The sequence below is a fragment of the Salvelinus alpinus genome, chromosome 28, assembly GCF_045679555.1.
Source record: "Salvelinus alpinus chromosome 28, SLU_Salpinus.1, whole genome shotgun sequence".
Taxonomy (NCBI): Eukaryota; Metazoa; Chordata; class Actinopteri; order Salmoniformes; family Salmonidae; genus Salvelinus; species Salvelinus alpinus.
In genome coordinates this window covers 7,554,708-7,570,310 of record NC_092113.1, presented here as the reverse complement: position 1 = coordinate 7,570,310, position 15,603 = coordinate 7,554,708, and the positions used below count along the sequence as shown (strand labels likewise).

Below are 15,603 nucleotides of genomic sequence, written 5' to 3'. Positions count from 1 at the left end.
ACCCAGACAACCCAGACTAACCCAGACTAACCAAGACCAACCCAGACCAACCAAGATCAACCCAGACTAACCTAGACCAACACTGACTAACCCAGACTAACCCAGACCAACCCAGATTAACCCAGACCAACTCAGACCAACCCAGACTATCTGTATGTGTGCCAACCACACCACCATTGACCCAGACAACGCTACCTTAGTGGTGCACAGTGCCACCAGCCACAAGAGCTTTGATCGGTAATGAAGAAAACCTCTGACCAACTCCAGGACTGGGACAACAAATACCAAAATCTTCAGCGTGCAATATTCCACATTCCACATTATCTTACTGTGACATTGCATTCAATACAGATCCTCTGAAAACCTTAGCCACATAGCTTAAAGTCCAACATTTCCATCCTCCATCCATCATCCACACAGCTGTGTATGTAAAGATGTTTTCTGAGGGATTGATTTTGTCTATAAAATAACCCCAATCTAGCTGTATTATTTCAGTGTTTAGACAGAAAAACAACGATTGGAAGAGTGTGAGAAGGAGAGACTAAGGTGAAGAGAGCGAGAGAGAGAGAAAGGGACAGAGAGAGGAGGATGGGGAGTAGGACGCGTGTGAGGGAGCGCTCAATGCTCTCGCTTTTGATTGTCTCTTCTACGAGGAACAAATTGAGCGTTAGTCGTTAGTGTGTTCGGGAGTGGCTGGAGGAGTTATTCTGAGCTCAGGGCGAGGGATGAGGGGTTGAGGGGAGAGGGGAGGAGGAGGGGGGCACATCTAAGGCCCGTTAGACCCCAAGGGCCACACCATGCACCCTTCACTCTCGCTCTCTTCTCTCCTTCACTCGTTCTTCGTGGTACAGTTCCATCCCTTCTCTCTCCTTGTCTCAATCTCATACCTGTCATCGCTACATCTCTCCCACACCTCTCTCCCCCTGACAAGTTTTTTCACATGCAAAAGGCAGATAGACACACACACACACACCTTCTGTCTTCACACACCTGGCGGTTAGTACACACACACACACACCACAGATAACACACATAGAACACACATAGTTCTAACACACATAGAACGACACACACACACTGACACACAGAGAGAGAGAGTCATTCATTGCACCCTTTAAAAGACTCCCCAGGCCAGTGTTCCTTGTATTAGCGCTGCTGTATATTATTGCTGTGCGCCAAGAATGCTGGGAATCTGAGTCTACACACAAGTCAACCATCTTACCTCCTCCTCCATCTTCTCCCACTCCCTCCACATCTCCTCCACTGTCCAGACTACCCACCCCCTCCTTTTGGACCGGACCCACAAGGGACCCACTTGGCAGGACTGCCACCATTATCTGTGTCAACCTGCCCCATAACAGATGCCCGTGACACAGGAAAGCCCTGTATTTCCTGTCCACGTGTCCACCGTCATCTCCGGGCCTGTCATATATAACTGACCGTAGAATCATACACACACACAAACACACACACACACACACACACACACACACACACACACACACACACACACACACACACACACACACACACACACACACACACACACACACACACACACACACACACACACACACACACACACACACTTTCACAGAACAGCATGTGCTATATTTCCTCCCCCTAGCTGCTCTTTCCTAGATGATACACTGTGTATGGGGACTGGGGATCTGAATGGGGTCTATAAGGGGTCTTTGTGTCTATGGGACAGAAGTCAGGTGTTTGTCTTGGCTGGGGACACACAACACTCTGGTGGTGGCCTGGCTTTAACGTTGTCTCCTCTACGGCATTACGTGGAGTAACTCTACACGGCGTGTGTGTGAGTGCGTGTGTGTGAGTGCGTGTGTGTGTGAGTGCGTGTGTGTGTGAGTGCGTGCTTGTTCGTCTGTTTGACAGAGACCGTCCATTGGACCGATCCTCTACTCCTAAGCTTGTTTTTTTTTTTGCTTCTTAAAAACACATTCTAGCCATTCTATGTGTATGACCACACATAATGAATGTTTGACCTCTGTGTTGTAAAAGTCCTCGGTGGAGACAGAAGTTGGCCCTGCGGGCCCTGAGGTTAACACTGATAAAGTCCATTCTTCAAACCACTGCCAGGGCTCTGTCAGAATGGATCCACTGGCACGCACACACAGGCGCACACAAACGCGCACACAGGGGCGCACACGCACGCAAGTGAACACGCGCGCAAACACACACACACACACATCCTGGAACCTATCTCTTATCAGTCGTCTCAGGACGCCTATCTGAGCAGGGTCATACAATTACCCCACAGAGCCAACAAACAGGCCGGGGGACAGAAGGGAGAGAGGGGCGGAGAGGGTGACCTCAGCATCCCGTACCCCAATCAACCCCCTTATCAAAAGGACAGCCAACTCACTGTAAACTTTCACAGTGGATTGAGGTTTCGCCCCAAACCCAGTCCAAACCCTGCTGGCTCACACACAGTGCTCATAAAATACCCTAAACCAGGCATTATGGGGGAATTGGGGCTGAAGTGTAAACGGCTAGTATGGAGGGCCGTGAAATGGGACAAGGACTTGATGATACGTCCCAATGAAGTGGTCGATCGTCAGTCAAGCGTTCTAGTGCTTCCCAACAAGGTGGGTCAGAAGAACCAGAACCAGGCCACTTCTGGAGGGTCTAGTGGGGTCCTGGAAGGCCCAGTCCAATCTAGTCCTGCCAGACCCAGCGGAGAAAATCTCCCTCCTCCTCTCTATGTAATGAAGAAATGACCCTCGTCAACTCTAGCAGGCAGGCAGTCTCCTTGGTCTGTACCAGCTGGCTCCCTCTATCAGCGGCAGGCAGGCAGTCTCCCTGGTCTGTACCAGCTGGCTCCCTCTATCAGCGGCAGGCAGGCAGTCTCCTTGGTCTGTACCAGCTGGCTCCCTCTATCAGCGGCAGGCAGGCAGTCTCCTTGGTCTGTACCAGCTGGCTCCCTCTATCAGCGGCAGGCAGGCAGTCTCCCTGGTCTGTACCAGCTGGCTCCCTCTATCAGCGACAGGCAGGCAGTCTCCCTGGTCTGTACCAGCTGGCTCCCTCTATCAGCGGCAGGCAGGCAGTCTCCTTGGTCTGTACCAGCTGGCTCCCTCTATCAGCGGCAGGCAGGCAGTCTCCCTGGTCTGTACCAGCTGGCTCCCTCTATCAGCGACAGGCAGGCAGTCTCCCTGGTCTGTACCAGCTGGCTCCCTCTATCAGCGACAGGCAGGCAGTCTCCTTGGTCTGTACCAGCTGGCTCCCTCTATCAGCGGCAGGCAGGCAGTCTCCCTGGTCTGTACCAGCTGGCTCCCTCTATCAGCGGCAGGCAGGCAGTCTCCCTGGTCTGTACAGGCTGGCTCCCTCTATCAGCGACAGGCAGGCAGTCTCCCTGGTCTGTACCAGCTGGCTCCCTCTATCAGCGGCAGGCAGGCAGTCTCCTTGGTCTGTACCAGCTGGCTCCCTCTATCAGCGGCAGGCAGGCAGTCTCCCTGGTCTGTACCAGCTGGCTCCCTCTATCAGCGGCAGGCAGGCAGTCTCCTTGGTCTGTACCAGCTGGCTCCCTCTATCAGCGGCAGGCAGGCAGTCTCCCTGGTCTGTACAGGCTGGCTCCCTCTATCAGCGACAGGCAGGCAGTCTCCCTGGTCTGTACCAGCTGGCTCCCTCTATCAGCGGCAGGCAGGCAGTCTCCCTGGTCTGTACCAGCTGGCTCCCTCTATCAGCGGCAGGCAGGCAGTCTCCTTGGTCTGTACCAGCTGGCTCCCTCTATCAGCGGCAGGCAGGCAGTCTCCCTGGTTTGTACCAGCTGGCTCCCTCTATCAGCGACAGGCAGGCAGTCTCCCTGGTCTGTACCAGCTGGCTCCCTCTATCAGCGACAGGCAGGCAGTCTCCTTGGTCTGTACCAGCTGGCTCCCTCTATCAGCGGCAGGCAGGCAGTCTCCCTGGTCTGTACCAGCTGGCTCCCTCTATCAGCGGCAGGCAGGCAGTCTCCCTGGTCTGTACAGGCTGGCTCCCTCTATCAGCGACAGGCAGGCAGTCTCCCTGGTCTGTACCAGCTGGCTCCCTCTATCAGCGGCAGGCAGGCAGTCTCCTTGGTCTGTACCAGCTGGCTCCCTCTATCAGCGGCAGGCAGGCAGTCTCCCTGGTCTGTACCAGCTGGCTCCCTCTATCAGCGGCAGGCAGGCAGTCTCCTTGGTCTGTACCAGCTGGCTCCCTCTATCAGCGGCAGGCAGGCAGTCTCCCTGGTCTGTACAGGCTGGCTCCCTCTATCAGCGACAGGCAGGCAGTCTCCCTGGTCTGTACCAGCTGGCTCCCTCTATCAGCGGCAGGCAGGCAGTCTCCCTGGTCTGTACCAGCTGGCTCCCTCTATCAGCGGCAGGCAGGCAGTCTCCCTGGTCTGTACCAGCTGGCTCCCTCTATCAGCGGCAGGCAGGCAGTCTCCTTGGTCTGTACCAGCTGGCTCCCTCTATCAGCGACAGGCAGGCAGTCTCCCTGGTCTGTACCAGCTGGCTCCCTCTATCAGCGACAGGCAGGCAGTCTCCCTGGTCTGTACCAGCTGGCTCCCTCTATCAGCGGCAGGCAGGCAGTCTCCCTGGTCTGTACCAGCTGGCTCCCTCTATCAGCGGCAGGCAGGCAGTCTCCCTGGTCTGTACAGGCTGGCTCCCTCTATCAGCGGCAGGCAGGCAGTCTCCCTGGTCTGTACCAGCTGGCTCCCTCTATCAGCGGCAGGCAGGCAGTCTCCTTGGTCTGTACCAGCTGGCTCCCTCTATCAGCGGCAGGCAGGCAGTCTCCCTGGTCTGTACAGGCTGGCTCCCTCTATCAGCGACAGGCAGGCAGTCTCCCTGGTCTGTACCAGCTGGCTCCCTCTATCAGCGGCAGGCAGGCAGTCTCCCTGGTCTGTACCAGCTGGCTCCCTCTATCAGCGGCAGGCAGGCAGTCTCCTTGGTCTGTACCAGCTGGCTCCCTCTATCAGCGGCAGGCAGGCAGCGCCCCATGTTGAAGCACTCTCTTAATTAACAAATGCATACACAAACACACTCATGCAGGAATGGACACACAAGTGTCCACACACACACACCGTCTGTATGGAGCATTGGCTCAGGTATCAGTTAACTGCAGCCTATATAATCGCCAGGAGTGTTGAGGTAAGGAGCGCAGTGTGTGTGTGTGTGTGTGTGTGTGTGTGTGTGTGTGTGTGTGTGTGTGTGTGTGTGTGTGTGTGTGTGTGTGTGTGTGTGTGTGTGTGTGTGTGTGTGTGTGTGTGTGTGTGTGGATGTGCGTGCGTCTGTGTGGATGTGCATGTGTTCCCTGTAATAATTATAGAATGTGCCGCGGGTGATGTTGCTCTTGGCACTTCCTGTCAGCAGCTCCTGGGCGGAACTAATTGATTGCGGAGGCAGTGCAGCTGACAGCGGGGGGGGGGGATTGTTCATAGCAGCTGACATCACTGTGAGCGACACGGACTGTCTGTGCTGTGAACGCTCTCAGAGGGAGTTCCCATCACCCCTTTCTCCTGCTCACCTTCAACTGGCCCACAGCCAGACTCAGTGGATCTCTAGTGCAATAACAAGGGTAGACACACGGGTAGACACACGGATACACCCGCGTTACGCTAACCCACTCCCATACACACATGCAAACAACATTCTGACACCATCTCAAGTTCATTCTTTATTCCAACAACACTCACCCTGACATCCACACGTAGCCCCTCACCCAGACCAACCCAGGGAGAACGCAGGGCCTTCCTTCCACCAAATCCGCTGTTGTCTCATTTGCCAAAAAGGGAGGAAGAACGTTCTCCGCTTCCTGTGTTCACCGCGCTGAACGTCAGCCAAATAGGAGAAATCAGAGAGTCGGAGAACTGCGGTAGATGTGACGTCCAATCAGTGTGATTACAGTAGTATTGTGGGGGAAGGGGGAGGGAAAAGACCTGTGTTTACGTACAAGGCCCCCCTCCCTAGCATTTAGACATTCCTGTCAATACTACCACCCCTAGTTTCCGAGCCCCATGGGACCCGTAGAACCACGGGCCCTGCAGCCCCAGTTGAAACTGTAGCCCCGCTCACTAACTCTCTCACCGGGCCAGCTTGCACCGGCAGGCAGCAAGGGCCAACCCCACCAGCAGTCAGAAAATATACAAACCCCGCTAACCCCTAATGGAGTAGCTATGAGAGCCCGTATTGCTTTAGGTATAGCGTTTCATACCCTAAAATAAATACCCCTCCCTCTCCCTCGAATCATGGACCTTTTTCTCTCTCTCTCTTTCTTTCTTTGCCTGTGCTATGGGCCAAGCAGGACCATATTTCTCTCTCTCGTTCCCTCCCTCTCCCTCTCCCTCGTTCTGTCTATCTCGCGCTCGCTTTCTCTCGCTCTCCAGTGAACTGTACAGCAGAGGTCTGAGCGGTTTACCCAACCCGAGGGGAGGGTGAGCCCACTTCAAACCCCCGGCATCCATCTTTAAGATGACACAGCAACTCCCCGCACGGCTGTCCCCGTTATGAAGCGAAACCACTTGAAGACAAAAGGACGTAGAAGGTTTGGAGAGGTGGATGACAGGGGGATGGGGTGGGTTTGTGGGAACAGTTCAGACAAATAGATTTAACCCCCTGGACTGCAGCCATTTGTGTAATTTGTTCCACGCATGGACAGCATTGTCATTTCTCCGGACACTGGGGTTTATATTGGCTAGCTCTTCACACAATGCCCTGTCAAGGGCTCACTTAGACACGCTGGTCAGACAGAACTGAGCCCTGGAGATGAAAACACAAATGTACTTAAAAAGGGTGACATAGTTATACTCACATATTGAATAAAATAGAATAAAACTTTATTGTCCATCCAGGATGGAAATGTTTCTTTATACACACACACACACACAATCAAATATACAGACACACAGAGACTGTATAATGTGTATATAGAGAAACAGACTTGCATAGACACTCTCTCTCTCGGACTAACACACACACACACACACACATTGCTAGCCCTCCTGTGGACAGGGGAGAACTAATCTACATGACAGATGATCAACCCTGCCTGCTGAATGGGACTCTGTGTCTCACCCTCAGGTGCTCTACTCTGAGCCATTCCTTCCCTTCGCCTTTCATCCCTCTATCTTTCCCCTGCTCTCCCCCCCCCTTCATCCGCTCATCTCTGTTCCAACATTACCTCCTTTTATCCCCATTCCGTCGTTATTTCACCGTCCCCTCCATTCATGCCTCCATCAATCCCTCTCTTTGCTCGAACATGCCCTTAACACACACTCCTCCTATAGAGCCAGGCCTGCCACACTGACCCTGTTGCTCTCAATGCTTACTGCTTTAGCTTGTGTCATGCTGCGGCTCAGCTGGACCCTAATGGCTCCCCAGACAATGATCTACAGAGAGGTTAAAGAAACAGACCAAGAGATTGATCACTGAGTGTGCGTGCGTGCGTGCGTGCGTGCGTGAGTATGTGTGTATGTATATGTATATGTATATGTATATGTATATGTATATGTATGTATGTGTATGTGTGTGTGTGTGTGTGTGTGTGTGTGTGTGTGTGTGTGTGTGTGTGTGTGTGTGTGTGTGTGTGTGTGTGGTGTGTGTCAAAGCGATATGAACCAGATGGACATGACTCCAAACAGAAAGGCCAAAGGCATGGGAAAGCCACAGTTAGCCCTTGGTGACATGGACAGACAAACACAGTACAGTAACTGTAGCTTATCAGAACCACATCTGAACATCAGATCGGAACGCATCTCAACATCAGATTACTCTCCACTTAATACGGTGCCTGGTTGTCATGGACGGAAAACCCAGACCCCTACCAGATGTGGCACTATGGGGAGACGGGGAGAGGAAGGCGTGTTGCCAGGCCTTATTACCTAATTGGAGGCAGTGGATAGCTCCCAGTTATAGCCAACGCTACAGACACAATGATGCATTGTTCAGGCCTCTCCTGACTGAGCTCCATCCATGGCTGTGTAATCCATTACTCCCCAGTCACACTGACCTGCCCTGACTGGGAGTAGGAGCTACTGGGGCGGGGGGCTGGGGGGGTCTGAAGAGTGGTTGCATCTAGGTGGGTATGGTTCATAGCCCCACCTGTTTTCACTTTGACTTGATGGGGCATTAAAAAAAATATCTGCCCTGCTAATAAATCATTTCTCCTCAACTTCACTTCAATCTAATTTCCTTAAAAGTCATAAAGAAGCACACATCAGGTTCGCCAGAGTCCAGAGAGTGCCCATAGGTCTGACAGGTGGAACAAATAATAAGTCCCTTTCTCTACATCTTCTTAGACTCTTCCGTTCTCTCTTTCCTTTCCCAGCCTCCCCCTCTTCTCTCTCACACCTCTCGTGTGTTCCTCTCCTCTAATCCGTCTCGCGGCAGGATCCAACCTTTGTCCATAAATTCAAAATGTCCATGGTTAAGTTCAGGCATTAATTCCGAATGGTTAAGTTAAGGGTGAAGGTTTGGGATAGGTTTCAAACAAAAACAACTCCATGGTTAAGTTTAGGCATTAAAGAGGCAGACACGGTGACACTTCAGCAAGGCTCAGACACCAGACACACACGTGTGTGAGAATGCCACAGAGTGTGATAACAGCAGAGATGACAGCTCTGAGGTGTCGGGCGTCGGCAGCTAGCTACAGTGCATTCTGAAATATTCAGACCCCTTGACTTTTCCACATTTTGTTACGTTACAGCCTTATTCTAAAATGTATTAAATAGTTTTTTCCCCTTCATCAATCTACACACAATACCCCATAATCACAAAGCAAAAACAAAAAAAAACTGAAATATACCATTTACATAAGTATTCAGACTCTTTACTTTGGCAGCGATTACAGCCTTGAGTCTATTGGGTATGATGCTTGGCACACCTGTATTTGGGGAGGTTCTCTCATTCTTCTCTGCAGATCCTCTCAAGCTCTGTCAGGATGGATGGGGAGTCTTGCTGCACAGCTATTTTCAGGTCTCTCCAGAGATGTTCGATCGGGTTCAAGTCCGGGCTCTGGCTGGGCCACTCAAGGACATTCAGAGACTTGTCCCGAAGCCACTCCTGCATTGTATTGGCTGTGTGCTTAGGGTCATTGTCCTGTTGGAAGGTGAACCTTCGCCCCAGTCTGAGGTCCTGTGCGCTCTGGAGCAGGTTTTCATCAAGGATCTCTCTGTACTTTGCTCCATTCATCTTTCCCTCGATCCTGACTAGTCTCCCAGTCTCTGATGCTGAAAAACATCCCCACAGCATGATGCTGTCACCACCATGCTTCACCGTAGGGATGGTGCCTGGTTTCCCCCAGACATGACGCTTGGCATTCAGGCCAAATGAGTTCAGTCCTGCATTCATCAGACCAGAGAATCTTGTTTAGGTGCCTTTTGGCAAGAAAAAAGCAGGACGTCATGTGCCTTTTACTGAGGAGTGGCTTCCGTCTGGCCACTCTATCATAAAAACCTGATTGGTGGAGTGCTGCAGAGATGGTTGTCCTTCTGGAAGGTTCTCCCATCTCCACAGAGGAACTCTGGAGCTCTGTCAGAGTGACCATCGGGTTCTTGGTCACCTCCCTGACCAAGGCCCTTCTCCCCCGATTGTTCAGTTTGGCCGGGATGCCAGCTCTTCCAAACGTTTTCCATTTAAGAATGATGGCTGCCTCTGTGTTCTTGGGGACCTTCAATGCTGCAGACATTTTTGGTACCCTTCCCCAGATCTGTGCCTCGACACAATCCTGTCTCGGAGCTCTACGGACAATTTCTTCTACCGCATGGCTTGTTTTTAGCTCTGACATGCACTGTCAACAATGGGACCTTATATAGACAGGTGTGTGTGCCTTTCCAAATCATGTCCAAATCACCACAGGTGGACTCCAATGAAGTTGTAGAAACATCTCAAGGATGATCAATTGAAACTATGATGCACCTGAGCTTCATTTTGAGTCTCATAGCAAAGGCTGTAATGTAACAAAATGTGGAAAAAGGGAAGGGGTCTGAACACTTTCCGAATGCACTGTACCTGCCACTGTCACCATCCCTGCATTGTAGCATTAAGGCGGCCATCTTGTTTTTGGAGATACTGGAACAGACAGATATTACTGACAAACATTCTTGAACAATCCACCACTCAATGGTAGAGAATCTAGAACATCTCCTCAGACTTTCTTGAGCTTTTGATTTCCTAAACTAATTCCATAACAACTGGAGTTGAGCTGAGGGGCAATGCCAGCCGGAGCTATAGTCCAACCCAATTCTGTCAATCCGTGTCATACAACCAAAAGTTCACTCCGTATTTCACTCTCTCGCTCCAATTTCTCAGCGCTGTACAGTATACAGTTCTTTGGAGTGATGAGCCAACTGGCCCAGTTTCTGAGAATCCTTTTTTCTTCCAGAAGCCTGGGAGCACTTAAGGAAGGAGAGAGAGAGAGAGAGAGAGAGAGAGAGAGAGAGAGAGAGAGAGAGAGAGAGAGAGAGAGAGAGAGAGAGAGAGAGAGAGAGAGAGAGAGAGAGAGAGAGAGAGAGAGAGAGAGAGAGAGAGAGAGAGAGAGAGAGAGAGAGAGAGAGAGAGAGAGAGAGAGAGAGAGAGAGAGAGAGAGAGACAGAGAGCTCCTTCATTCATGTCAACTAAAACAAGCAGCTCCTCCATCTGCAGCACTTTCAAAATGGGTGATGATGAGGAGCAGTGTGTTTGTCTGTGTTTTTGTGTTCGTGCACATGCGAGCAAGAGAGAGAGGTGTGTGTGCGCACGTGTGTGTGAGTAGTGTGTCCACTGCCCAGGCATATTTATCCTCCTGAGGTCTGCATATGATTGATGGGAGGGGGGGGGGGGGGGATATGGTGGGAGGTGAGGAGACAGAGGGACTGGGGGGTGGGGGGGTGCTCCATCTACAAACGCTCACCAGCAGCGCACGGAAAGACCTGGGGCTACGATGACACCCCCTGAGAACCCCCGTAAACACCCGGCCCCCGACCCTGGAGCCCCAGAAACACTTTACGAGCCCACTGCCAGGGGTTTAGGGGCTGTTCCCCACTTCCCATCACAAACCCAGTCTGCTCTCCCACTGACCATCTATCCAGTCTGACACACAGAGCAGGAAGCAGGAAGCAAGAGGCAGGAGCACCACCATACCTGGGATCAACCAATACCGCCGGGAGAATAGAAAGAGAGGGAGCCGAGGGGAGGGGTACGGGGGAGAGGGACTCTGGTCAGAGGAACGGATTGGACGATTAACTAACTGATGATTATCTTTGAGTGAAGCAGTGGAGGGGTTGGGATGAAGGGATGAAGGGATGGAGGGATGTAACAGATGGAGGGCAGAAGTGGTAAAGGTGATTTAGAGGAAGTGGGGCTGCTCGGTGCCCCTTCCTGCTTGAACTCCTACTAGTTGATTAGATGAGAAAATGACAATGTTTCCTGTTTCTAAATGACCTCTAAAGCCCCAGGGAAAGGATGATGCCTCGGGCTATATAGTGGGATCTGAACAGGGGAAACTAACTGAACTCTATGGTCAAGATGTCAATACCAGGGAAATATACAAGCCAGTTCGATGTACCATTTTTCCAGCAACAGGATATGGAGAAAAAAATGGAGTGATTTTTTTTCTAATGAAAACATCGACTCCAACAGGAGGAAATCCTTTTTGATTTTTATCACTAATAATTGCAGACTCACTTGGACTGGGGAAGGGCCATGTTTGTGAACACTGACCAGGGAATTCCAACACTATGGTCCAGCCAAGCCAAGCACCTCTCCATACAGGCAGCCTGAGTCATGATACTCAGGGTAGGCTACCAGACATTCAAGGCATTTACGACCGTAATCTGACACGGTTCCAAATGTCTAACATTGTGAGTTTGATCAAGGACCACCGTTCTCCCGCTGTAAACCATGAGCCGCAGATAAAACAGCAGTTGAATGAAAGTGGTTGTCAGACAATAAATTACTAATCCATGTATTTGTATTGATGAGTGTGCAGAGACAGAGCCTACCGGTTTCCGTGTTGAACAGCCGTGCACGGCGCGCTCTATGAAACGTAATTGCCGGGCAGTAATTGAATACAATTCTCGGGCGCCACGGTGTGCCCGACGGCGAAGAGGTGAAAACACACCAAACGCCCTTCAGGGACAAAGGTAGGCGATCTATCAAAGTTAAGTTAAAACCAACAAACTAAGTAGCGCACAATCAACCATATTTACACAATAATTCCCCACCTTGACAAGACCCTCCAAGACGTGCGACTGAAAAGATTTAACTGAAAAGATTTAACTCACCCAAATGATATCAAGCATAGGCCTGTGCGATAAAAGCGTGTTGCAAGTAAAATACTATTCTAGGGGTGTGCCTGACATGCAGACACAATGGGATAAAAGCAATTAAATGTATTCGTGTTTATGAAATTATATGATATATATTACTGAGTTACATTTAATCGAAATATTATTTGAAAATATTTTTTTTTTAACGAGTTTCTTGGATTTATAGGCCTTAAACATGCGTCATGTTTTTCGTTAATATGAACACATGTAGCCTGATGCTCAGGTCAACAGAACATTAGTCCATGTGTATTTGAGAACATTGTTAAAAAAAAATGTTGTAGGCCTATTACTAATACAACGTTATTATATAGGTCTATAATAGGTCTATAATAGCTCCAAATTTACTTTCGGAGGGTTTCAAAAACAATCTGAGATCTCTCAAATTCGCAATGTTGCCCACAATTGATGGCGCATGAATCTGCACTGTGGAGAGCACTCACACCTGTGTTGTGTACACGCACACACACACCAACACGCTAGCAAACATTCTTAAAATGAGTGCTCACACGGGAGTGGGTACCGTCATAATGAATAAAAAGCAGTAGGTTATAATCCACATACACGCCATGGAGAAAGTAGCCTAATGAACCTAATGAACGTAATCAAATAATGTTACGGAACATGTTCAAACATCTTGTATGCTCTGTCAAAACCCATTTTCAAACGACGACACATAGTTTAAGATGAGTAGTCTAATGAACAAATACATAACTTAATTATTCCCCATAATTTCCCTCCCAGGAGGGTTTAAGAACGTTAAAATAATACAACATTTGAAAATGTTAAAAATCAATCAATCAATCAACCTACTGAACAGAAAACATACACGTGATCAAATGCATTTATTGATAGGCCTACATCATATATAGTATTTTACCTTTGTATGAAAGTCTGAGTCGGGGTACGTTCATCTTGGTAGCTGAGACAGTTGATAGAAGTAGAGCAACCAGAGTCATCCTGTGGCAGAAAGTTGATAATTCCTTCATGCTTCCTTGGAAATGTCCTTTTGATTGTCGATAGATCTTTGAGTTCTTGGAAATGTTGCAATTCACCTCTGTAACAAACTAATATTTATATTCTAAACGTTTGTATTACTGTATTTTTAAAAAGTGATTCAACTAAATTGTCATAAACGTGAAGGACTCGGTCACTCCTGTATCTGAACTCGCGTAATGGGCTCAGATATTAATAATGGTCTCAACACGCGTTTCCCTCTGAACAGCCTTTGCCCCAGCCCCGGAGTTTTTGTTCATTCTCAGATGTCCGAAGGAGTCCGTTTTTAGACAGGGCTTGGGATAGACCGGATAGACTCACCCCGCCTTTCTCTGGAGGTGCAAGAGAACAGAGCAGCAGCCAGTGGAGGGAAGCGTTTCCAACCAAGCGATCCGCCTCTCACCAGACACGCTCTCAACTGAAAATGCTCCGGAGTCCTCTGTTCGCGCTAGGTGATAAATAAACGTGTTACATTATTTTAGTAGTCGATTGAGATGTAATTGAATGTTGCTTAAAGCCTATGTCTGATTAAGTATTTTAACCTGAAATGGAGTGAAATGAATAGTCTATTTTATCATGGTCTGTGCGCAAAAATAATGGGGCATTACTGGGTCTGTCCGCATCATGGGCGACCTGCCCCTTGAGAGCTATTGTAACGTGTGCAGTACTTTAATTAAATTGAGGGGTACTCCTCCACTCTCCAAATGAGCAGGGGTCTCAGAGGGGTTATGGCTGAGCATTCAAGGTGTCAGGGCAATGAAAATCCACTGCCTTTTGTGAAACTGGTTTCTACCAGGAAAGAGGTTCCCTTCCCTTGTACTTGAATTCAATGGCAGTGGGAGTAGCATTTGCACCTTGATTAAGAGATCAACGCAAAATGGAACCGTTCTTGTCCCCATAACCTAAACATAAATAATGCATTCCAGCGCTGGCTCGGGCCATAGCAACACCTAATTGGAATGGACCAAAGGAACACCCTCTTAACCATAAGGGATCCTACAGCTTTGCAACCTGTTTTGTGTGGTGTTTTGGAACACCTAAGTTCAGCAACAACAAAAAAGTGTGTATGGTTGAATGGGGAATGTACTGTATGATCGAAGGGGGGATATTTGGAGAAATGCCGTTTCTCTTGGACAGAGTTACATTGTTACATTGTTCCAGACGTTTTTCGGGTTAAATGTAAATCCTATAGGAGCTTCTTTGAGATTGCATCACTTTCCCCCAATTATCCAACAGTACTTCAGCTATGATTGAGAATGGCAGAGAGAATGTTGAACTGCTTATATTCAGTGTGTGTGTGTGAGAGAGAGAGAGAGAGAGAGAGAGAGAGAGAGAGAGAGAGAGAGAGAGAGAGAGAGAGAGAGAGAGAGAGAGAGAGAGAGAGAGAGAGAGAGAGAGAGAGAGAGAATGATTTATCACTTGGTCTATTTATGACACTCTCCATGTCCAGTAAGGCCATACCGAGGCCATGTTGACCATGCAGACCATCTGACGGCAGCTATCGTCAGGATCACATGCTATGACACACACAATCTGAAAACAACCACAACGCAATGACAGACACCCTAGTTACGCTGTCCACGATATCTTTTCCCCCCTCACTACCAATGTCCCCTGTAATTGAGAGTAAAATGTTGATGATTCAGAGTTAGTGTGATGTAACGCAGATGTCCACGTAGATGTACTGAGTACTGACCGTTGGCTGCTCTCAGTGAAGGCGGCGTCGCTGTGGCAATAATAACCTAGCTGTCCGCTACCCATGCACGTTCTCCATGGTCCCTGCCCTGCCAGTTAGAGGAGGCAGTGGTGGTGGAGGGGAGCCACAGCCGGTGGCCAGGCCTTGCCTAGGGGCAGTAAGATGGGGTTCATAAATGTTTTATCCCTCTCTGGAGCTGAGCGTGGATGCTGGGATTGGAAGGGAGTGGAGTGGATCGGAGCGGACAGGGGCGACAGGCTGCTTCTCTCCACAGGGACCACTCTGGAATCTATTTCAACAGTCCGCCTTGCCTCAGCCTGCCCCCTGTACGCTCCCAGAGCTGGGGAGGAGAGAGGGATGATGGAAGGTGAAGAGAGGGTTTTGTATTATTAAAACCTGAGAGGAGGTGTGTGCGTGAGCAGGAGTGTGTGTGCGTGCCTGTGTGTGCGTGAGCAGGAGTGTGTGTGCGTGCCTGTGTGTGCGTGAGCAGGAGTGTGTGTGCGTGCCTGTGTGTGGCTACAGTCTGGACAGGAAGGAGAGCTGAGTCACGTTTGGCTGATAGAGACAAAGTACACCTGGTTTTACTACAAACCACTATATACAGTATCATAGTGCAGGTGCAGAGTGGCTAAAG

The 15,603-nt window shown here is 49.8% G+C and overlaps 1 protein-coding gene across 1 annotated transcript in view; it reads right to left on the bottom strand.

Annotated features, from left to right (window-relative positions):
• LOC139557063 (semaphorin-3G-like) overlaps window positions 1-13,907 on the bottom strand; it is a 64,056-nt gene extending 50,149 nt beyond the window's left edge. The window contains exon 1 of the mRNA XM_071371390.1: window positions 13,158-13,907. Within this exon, the coding sequence (XP_071227491.1) occupies window positions 13,158-13,266 (109 nt within the window). The 5' untranslated portion in view covers window positions 13,267-13,907. The remainder of the gene's footprint in view (window positions 1-13,157) is intronic.
• Window positions 13,908-15,603: the final 1,696 nt, after the last annotated feature.